At 43.2% G+C, this 9,539-nt stretch overlaps 1 protein-coding gene across 4 annotated transcripts in view; it reads left to right on the plus strand.

Moving 5' to 3' along the window:
- Window positions 1-9,539, plus strand: part of bcas3 (BCAS3 microtubule associated cell migration factor) — a 163,175-nt gene that overhangs the window by 8,496 nt on the left and 145,140 nt on the right. For all 4 annotated transcript variants that reach the window (XM_035533992.1, XM_035533993.1, XM_035533994.1 and 1 more), the window contains exon 7: window positions 1,433-1,505. In XM_035533992.1, coding sequence (XP_035389885.1) covers window positions 1,433-1,505 — 73 coding nt within the window. The remainder of the gene's footprint in view (window positions 1-1,432; window positions 1,506-9,539) is intronic.

Genomic DNA, 9,539 nt, shown 5'->3' on the forward strand with positions numbered 1-9,539 from the left:
CACTGTAGTGGGCTTTAAAAAGAGTAATTGTTTCAAGTCGGAGCCTGGGTGGGCGGATTTGGAAAGTCCTGAAAATAGGTGTCGGTTTTAATAAGGCAAGGTCTTTCCCAGAATAACGGAGGAAGTTCCGCTATCTCAGAAGGAACAATCCCCAGTTCTTCTGTTTTTTTCTACCTTGCTTGTAATGATTTAGGTTTTAGGAGCTGTTTAACCCCCCCCCAGCCAATAGCCAGGCTGAATAGAACAGTGAACAGAAGCGGATCTAGTTTATCCATTTTCCTGCTCTATTATGTGTCATAGTTTACTTCTAGTTGGTAGTGAGTTGCATGCACTTGGTCTAAATAGTTTTGCCCTGTTCATACATACTATGTAAACATATTGGCAAGACACTATTTATTATTATTGTGGTGGTGTTTTTTTTGTTTCATTTTTTGGGGGGGGGGGGGGGGCGTGGCTGGTGTTTGTTTTCATTTTTTGGTGACAGAGGCAGCAGTACATTAGTCCAATTTTGTTGTTTTCAAAGAGAAACGAGACTCACAGAGAAACAAGGGTTTTATTTTTTTTCTAGTTGTCCCCCCCCCCCCACTTAGTTGTGACATTCAAATAGAAGGCAGTTGATGTCTTTGGGGTCCATCATATTTGTATTATGATTAGATATTGTGAGCGGTCACAGTGTTTGATGATGGGGAAGCAGAGACAGAGGAGAGGCCCTCCTAAAGTGTTACAGGCCCGAGAGCAATGCATTTGCACTCACACGCCATGGAGAGCAGGCTTTCCAGCAAGGCCTCCCAAATTACAGTCTTACAAAAGCTAACATCATCTTCAATCTGGTCATGATCGGACGTTTCGCTCCTCACTTTAAAATCAGGAGAATTGGGTAAATATGGGATCTGTAAACACAGCGTGACATGTTTTCTCCGTCCCAAAAAACGCCCACTGGCCATTTTTACCCTGCTGCAGCTTCTCTGCGCCTCCAAAATTAAAACCAGTCCGACAAAGGGCCAAAGCTTTGAAGGCGCTCTTCTTAAGAAACTCTGGAGAGGGAGGGCTCACACTCGCACATTGGACTGGGTGGTTTTTCCACGTGTGCTTAATGTCTTGCACACTGGCCTTTCGGTTTCATTTGATCCCCAGAAATACGTCACTGATATTATTTATTCGTCTTTCGGATGAGTCTGTAGGTTGACAGGAAAGAAGCGCTTACTTTATTTTTCTTTCCTCAGAAATCTTGCAACCATGATTTGATTAAAGCGCATCTGTTGTAATGCAATCAACACGGTTCCTGTTGCGGTAGCCGCTTTTTATCACCGAGTGCGGTGGGCGGCTCTGGCTGACTGACAGGAGACCTCGCATGCATATGGCTAATGAATGGCACTCTTTGTGTGGGTCAGTGGTTAATTTCCCCCTGCCGTGTTCCCCCCTCTGGCTGCAGGTCCTCTCAAGACTGACAGCTTTGCGGAGAAGCGGCCTCTTCTCGGGGTGTGCAAGAGCACCGGCTCCTCAGGGTGAGTGCAAAACAATTACATCACTTCCTCAGTCAGCTGGAACACCCCCCCCCCCCCCCACCACCCCCATGTGACATGCTGCTGATGTCTTTATTTCTATAGGCCCTGCTGGGGACACTCAGACACACATGCACACACAGTCATGCACACATGCAGTCACTGTAGCCAAACAATATTGGGGTCACTGGATGGAGAGCTGGTTAACTGAAAATAGAAACTGCAATTGTCCTTGCAGTAGAGAATAACTAAAGGGAAGCACATCTTCTGTAAGCCTTCCATTATAGATGGGTATTATAATAAGTGTACTTCACAAAAGTCAGAGGCCACCTTTCCTACAGTTTTTTTTAAGAAAAATAATGATTTATTAGATTGTTTAGTTATTTATTACTTTTTTCATTCTTAATGTCCTGAGACATGCCTTTTAGATGCACATGAAAAATATGCCAGGCAGCCAAGGTGTGTTTGGATGATTGCTTCTCTTTGAAGGGTGACTATCAGTGACACCTTTAGAAACCCTTTGTGTTGGGGGGACACAGCTAAGATTGGAAACATGGAAGTGGAAAAGTGGCAGTGATGGGGTTTTTAAAAAAAAAATTAAAAATTGAACAAAATAAAAATGAATAGGTTTAGTATTATACTTGGTGTGGGTGACCTTTGTGTAATTTCATGTAAAATATGTGTCCTGTGTTTTTTTCTGACACTGAAGCATGAATAACTTGCACCTGTTGTCTGTGGGATAAAATCAGTTGAACTGGAAACTAAATCAGTTAAGGGCTGTTTCTGACTTTTGTAGTATTCTACATTATTGGTGTAGTAATACATAATTGTAGATAATCATTGACATTCCCTTTTTATTTTGCTAACGTAAAAGTCATTCTGATGTCAGACAGCAATTAATGACTACTAATTTATTGTTTAAGACATGTTGAATTTGAAAATTTTACGTGGTGCTTTTTTGAACTGGACTGACACTGTGAAACTTGACTGGAGGCATTTTAAACTGCATGCACTAGTGGAATGTCTAGTTTGACATTTTCCCTTGTATACAAAGCAGGAGCAGCATATGTGGTAGCCTTCATTCTTTGTAACATTTACACATTATGACGGACAATTCCTAAGCACTTTTTAAGACTTTTCTTTACATAACAAGCACTATAAAGGTCTTTTGTAATGTGCTAAGGAGCCATAGAGAGGTTAATAGACAGGCAGCCAAACCTTACAGACTCCAGAGAGCCCAGTTTGCCTCTGCACCAGTACGGAGTACTGGGATCTCCAGTCTGCCGGATGTGCAGCTTGGCTCACTAGTGCCACCGCAGCCACCTTTTCTGACATGTTCTTTTCCGCCGAGGTGAACCGTAACTCAATATTTCCTCCTCAGGAAGTAGAATTAGAAAGTCTGTCCTCAGCCTGCTTTGATGGAGACCACCGTCATGGTGGTTCCAAGGCTCCAGTGCTCGGTAGGCACTTGGGCTGCCAAACGTTCCATGTCTGTCTTGAGACGGGCTGTGATGGTTTGGCTTTGTGCTCCTCTGACGTTTGGTGTAATGGTGAAAACATGCCTCTTGCTGGAGAGCAAAACCCTCTCTCTCCAGCTGAGCAGCACGGATACCGGCGCATTCCCCCTGGAAGTGCTTTTGTAAATAGTTCTACCGGTGCTAATCCTCCTTTTTTATTTGTATTTATTTATTTATAGTTAAAATATATTTTAGCCTTTTACAATTGCTGCACGGAATCTCTTCTCGAAGGAAATAGTTCATAAACTTACCAAAGTCCTCACAGTTTTTAGTATATAATCATTAAAATAAAATATATTAAAATAACAGCTTTTGTCAACCACGAGAGGGGATGCTGGTCTTGACACTTAAATGGAAAACACATTGGAGAGTTGGCCAAAATAGCACCGCTGGTTTAGACGTTGGTTCAGCCAGCTTTAAGCTTAGATTACAAGATTTGCAAATTAAAGGAAAACCAGGAAAGGGAAAGAGCATGTGTGCTGGATCCTTTGCGGTGGAATTCCAGCCAGGCACACTCAACATAATTTTATCAATGGAAAGGATTTATGTAGTAAGTCCAAACGATGTATGGATCTATTGAATTTCCTGATGGCAAAGTATTCTACACTTTAAGCTGTGCACCAGTGGCAGGAGAGGCTGCAAATGAGCAAGAAATGCTCATCACTCCCCCGTAGACACTTTTTTTTTTTTTCTCTCTCCTCCATGGGATGTAGTTTTTGTGTAATTGTTATTAATTTTCCTTTGACTTTCCCTCATTTCGGTTAGGACTACAGACAATTGAAGAGTCTGGGTTTAGTGGAGAGCAGTCTCATGCTATGGGCACTGTTCGAAACAGGGCTTTTAACTGTTTATAGGCATTGCAGCAGGCGTGTACATGAGGCTAAAAGTTCAGTGTTCAGAAAGCCTGCTTTTGTTCTTTGACATGTGCAGAAATTAAGTTGTTGGCCAGGCAGAAAACGCCCCCCCCCCCCCCAACAACTGCCTCTTTCCCCTCAGCTTTCCAGATCTCCGTAGAGAGGATGTGGGCATGGATTTCCGCTAATACGGTCCTCCGTCATTGCGGATATCACGGCTGGGCTTGTTTCAGATGCAGGGGCGCGTGGAGGCTCAGCTGCCGCCTCGTTCCCCTTGTGCACCTCGGGTCTGGGCCCTTTGGGCCCCTTTGCGGGCCACCCAGTACCTGGAGCTTGTACGCTGGCAGCCCTCCAGCGCTTCGCCCACTATCCATCTCCTGAGGACAGCCCTGAGCCCGAGGCTCAGCCCTGCAGCACGTGGAGGACCACACAAAGCATGCTGTTATCATGGGCATCAGAAGAGTTTTTCCTCATGTAACTCTAATTGTCCTTTCACAATGTAGTATGCATTTAAAGGCCTGCTGGCACCTAATGCTCAGTTATTAATTACACAATAGCTCAAGGGGGGAAAACCCCAGCTTGCCGCAGTGACTATTTTTAAAGGGACTTAGCTAAAGCCTATTGTGATATTAAGCTGTGCTTTTCTTTGCATTTTCATCACAATTTTAAACCTTCAATGCAAGGTATCCTTTCTAAAGTGTATTAAACGCTAAATCTGAGTGTTTGAGAGAGCGTGGATTAAGAGGATTGGGGAAGCGATGCTCTTAAACCCCATGAGACAGTTGTGCTCTTTCTATCACACCCCGAGCTGTGCTCTCACAGCAAGGCTGTAATCAAACCCACAGGTCAGAGGCAGCGTTCAAGTCACCAGTTGTCTGCGGGTGTAAAAGCACACGTTATATTTTCTTTTTTGTCCTCAATAGCCCTTTTGTCTGTTTGCCACCAAATAAAGCTGAACCTTGTCTTCAGTGTAATTGTAGCAGGAATGAGTGTGTGTTCCCACAATCTGGGAAGGACAAATATTTTTTTGTAATTATTTATTTATTTTTTCAAAAAGACAGTTCTGCACTGGATCTGCCATCGACAGGCCTTTTGTTTTCCTCCTAAGTTTCAAGCCATTTTTCTGCTGTTTTGACATACGACTCTTGCTGCTGTGGTGGTGGTTGTTGCCGGTATTTTATGAAGATTTTGCTCTCATCCATGTTCAGTCAAAATGATTTGTCCGTTAACATACTCATTGTTTGTAAATTTGTGCAGGATCTTGAACCTCCACTTAGTTATAGCATTATGAGAATGCAAAAGCAAACAGGTTAAAAAAAAAATCCAAAAAAACTTTTATAAATGAGAAACGGGAAAAAATGATACTCTCCAGAAAGATGAGATGGCACACCTTCCTCTTCCCTTTCATCTAACGTTGTTTTACTTCGTTGGGTGCACTTTTGGACATTTGTCCTCTTGAACACACGTCTCACTCTTAGGTTTGAGGGTAATTTGAGATAAGGTCCACTATTACGACCCACTGATAGATATGGCAGGCCCGATCCTTTCTCTCTTAGAATTGGCCTTAAGATAAGCAAGCTTCCATCCCACGAGAGCTCCTCCACAGTTGAAGTTATTTGGAAAGTTGAGGCCAGGTGCGCGGCACCCGTCAGATCCTCACCGCGAGCCGCTTCATACAGACAGCACGGCCACATAACTCAGGGGCTCGGAGGATGGGAATGCGCATGCCTTTGAAGTGGGCCTTTCTTTTTAAAGGCGCTCGTCTGAGAGCGTTTTTCTATGACTATAGCTTTTCTTATCTTTCCGATTAATTGCTGAGGAGGTTACGCACACAAGTAACACCGTACCATCTGTGGCCGTAAGGACAGCACTAATCCAGGTTAATATCATTTTTAACTCTTAGTGTTTATATAGATGCTCTCTGTATTATCCTTAGACTTGCACTTGATGCGTGGAGGTGTTAAATCAGGATCTGTCTGTGTTGTACTAGATTTAGCTCATCACAAGTTCCTCACGATGTGATTACTCAAATCTGATTGCTGAGGTGAATGTGAAAATAAGCTCCTTTTCCTTTTTTCTTCCCAAACGTTTGTTTCTACACTTTTGCACCTTCAGAATGCACAAAGACTCAAGATAACTGTCCCTCAACACGACTCCATCGTAAGCCGATGTGAGAAGACAGTGAGAGACATAAGAGGACCTAGATTAATTGAAAGATTTTGAGCGTCATCGTGAAGCCCCCGTGGTGTCTAAGCAACACTCCCACCAGATACTCGCACCAATGTGTTTCCAATATACATGTGAATCCATGGCAGAACCCAGCGAAAGGAGAGGAAATGTATTTCTGGCAGACATGGAGCTGCGGTTGAACTTTTTACCCTAATTACTTTCCCGCTAATGCCCGCGGCGTGCTGGAATCAAAGGGCCCCCTTAGGCCCCAAGAAGCTTGTGATGTGGGCAGCGTTTGTTGTGTGTCAGGGCTCAGCTCGAAAGAGGCAAGGCTAGTGAAAGCACTCTGAAAATTTGACAGCATTTTTTTATTTTTTTTTTCTCCTTCATTTTAGGAAAAGCCTGTTACCACCCAACTTACTTGTTGCTTACAGAAATGGAGTAATTATTTTCATCTGTGTTTTTACATTGCCTTACTTGGAAATCGCTTTTATCAATCGGCGTGAGGTGGGCCTGAGGGACTAATCGTGCTTGGAAGACTAGTGGTGACACGTTAGCATGATTTGCCTTTTTTCCCCCTCACCTTTATTAAGATAATCTTTATTAAAGATATATGTACTCAAAAGCAAAAGAGGACCTTCCCACAAAATATGGCTGAAAAGAACATTTGTACTTTTTAAATAATTAAACAAACAAACAAACACAAGTATAACTAATTTGTTTAGGTCGTTTTTTTCTTCCCTTAAAGGGCTGTTTAGTTGTAATTAATTATGATGTCAGTCTGAACAGGGGGAAGATTATTCTTCCCCCCCAATCCCCCCCTCCCGTGACCATGTAATGTCATTCATGTAATTGTTTTCCTTCAGAGAACTCGTAAAGTAGCAAGACTGGATGTGATGACATGCATTTGTAAATGATTTTTTTTCCCTTCACTGGAGCACGCAATTTTCAGGCTTTCCCCATGTTTCGTGGACAGTATGTTTTTCCTCCTGGCTATTCCACTCAGGTTAATGAAACTTCACTCCGACACAGACGTTGTTGGAGATTCGTGACCGCATACAGTTGTGCGAGACACGATAGCAGATGTTGGCGAGTTTATGAAAACGACGATGGGACGTAATGGTCTGCATCTTCCATAATAACCATTGTAAACTGACGTGTTGCTAAATTTAAGGCAAAACGGTAGTAGTAAAAAATTTTAATGTTCAGTTATACGGTGACATTTCCCATCTGGTACTGTTGCAGTGCCCTGATGAAGACACACCAGCATAAGTCTTGTTTTATGGTCCTGCAACTCTGACAGGCAGATGGATTTTGCAGGTGTGCTCCTGAGTCATTTTGTGAAACTGTACCATATAATTAACCAAGTGAGTTTGGATTGTGTAAATCCATATTAGAAGCATAGTATAATCCAACCACCCTTAGTGGAGAACGTGGAATTTCATAGCCGTGACTTTGTTGCTGGGGCACTACCGCGCCCATGACATAACCCACTAAAGACCGATTCCCTCACATGTGAACCGGTCATAGAATGAGAAATTCAGAAGAGATCTGTGGGCCAACATGACGCTTGGAGCAAAGAATGGAGCAGCTCATGCCCCTCTCTTAACCTTCTTCCTGTCTAACGGAACGCATCTATGAACCGGCCCTTTCTCGAAGAAAACATCTATTTGACGTTGATGAAATAAAATCACAAAAAGTCATAGACGAGGCCATTATATTGGTGCTCAATATCACCTACATGTGTGTGGTACTGAAGGTCTGATATGATTTTATAAAGGTAATTGAAATTTACGATCACTCTCAAATCGAGCTCTAGATTTTCAGTGAGAGGAAATTCTATTATGGATGACAGTGCATTGCCTCCATTAGAACCAGGCCATCAGTTATTATACAAAAAGGTAATTGAAGTGACCAATATGATGATTTTTTTCATGGCTATCACTGACCCATTAATCAATCTGGAAGCGTATCATTTGTGTCAAATTGGCTCTAAAAAGCTTTAAATTGGATTGATCTGACCCATATAATGCTGAAATCAATGAATAGTGGCCATAAGACAAGTTTGAGAAGTTAAATGCCTCTATTAATCTCAGTATGTGAATCTAGAGTGTTTTCTGTTATAATGCTAATGCCTCGTCCCCTCTCCTGCCTAGTCATCAGGCGTGTGTGGAGCAAAATGAAGCAAAAAACTTTTTCAGACACCGCTATACATTTAACACACTATAAAATTCTTGTTGAAATATGGACACATGCTTGTTTGTATTATAATCTTACTGGGACTCTTCGGTTGTATAGGGCTTTCCTAAAACTTAGCTTTGCCTCAGAAGTAAGAGTGGCTTTTATTTATTTGAAGTATTTCTTTCCAGTAAAATCAATGCAACATTTCTGTGCTTTAAAAGTATGATTGGGTCATTTGGTCCCTATAAAGAGAGTAAAACAGAGTACACCAATACATACGCGAGCATGTGCAACCACACAAGCACGCCCATGTTTTGGTGTCTCGGCCTCGGCAGCGGTGAGTTCTTACGGCTCCCAAAGCACCAAGGCCGTCTCGGGCTCGTGGACCCATGGTGGGGCTGAACGATGGCGCGACGCTAGCAGGGGCCTTCGTTTGTGTGTGTGCAGGCCGCCACGGCTCCCAGCGCTGTGGCGTTCATGTGCAAGCTCTAATCCGCCCATGGTTACCCCTGCTATCAACGTCTCCCGCTGAGCCTGAGAAGTGAGCACAGAAAGCGTGAAATGACCAACACTGTAGGCTAAAGAATACAGTCCAAACCCTGAAGAGTGCTTCAGTGTCTCAGGCACTGAGCAGTCTGATGGCCCCAGGCATGTCTCCAGGCATCCAGGCTGTTTGGCATTTGTTGGTCTGTCAGTGTATGCGATGGCCAATACACGCAACAAGCTGGAACATCATTCACCCTCTGTCCCGCAGCGCTGTGGACATGTGGGTCAGACATATTTATGTTGTGATGAAAAATGTTGTGCTGTTTTCTCTCATCACTGCTCCACTCAGGGATTATTTACAGTGGGTGGACGTCATGACACGAAGGAGCATTCGCTCCTTTCCTTCGTTGAGAATCAGAGCTCTGAAGCTCTGAAGTGTGCACCATCTTTTTTTCATTTATTCTCAGAGTGTGTCCATGTTTCTGACAATTTGTGGCTGGTTTGAGATGTCTTGGCTGCTTTATGCGCCTATGTGCACATTTTAAGACAGGGGGTCATTTTCCTCAGTGCTTCTCCCACACCATATCATCCGCTCTTTGCATCTGTCCGTTCTATGAATGGAAGGTCCAGATCTTTTCTGCCATAAAAACGTAAGCAGCACTGTAAAGTTGTAGTCATAGAGGAGTATATTATGACCTTTTTGACACTGGAAAGAGATTGACCAATGTGACTTACCAGACTCAGTACTTAATAGCGTTTGCATGAAACGCTGTGTCTCCATAGGAGCTGGGCCAAGGCTCAAACACCACCCATAGGTTGCACGTGTAATT

The sequence above is a fragment of the Electrophorus electricus genome, chromosome 15, assembly GCF_013358815.1.
Source record: "Electrophorus electricus isolate fEleEle1 chromosome 15, fEleEle1.pri, whole genome shotgun sequence".
NCBI classification, from domain to species: domain Eukaryota; kingdom Metazoa; phylum Chordata; class Actinopteri; order Gymnotiformes; family Gymnotidae; genus Electrophorus; species Electrophorus electricus.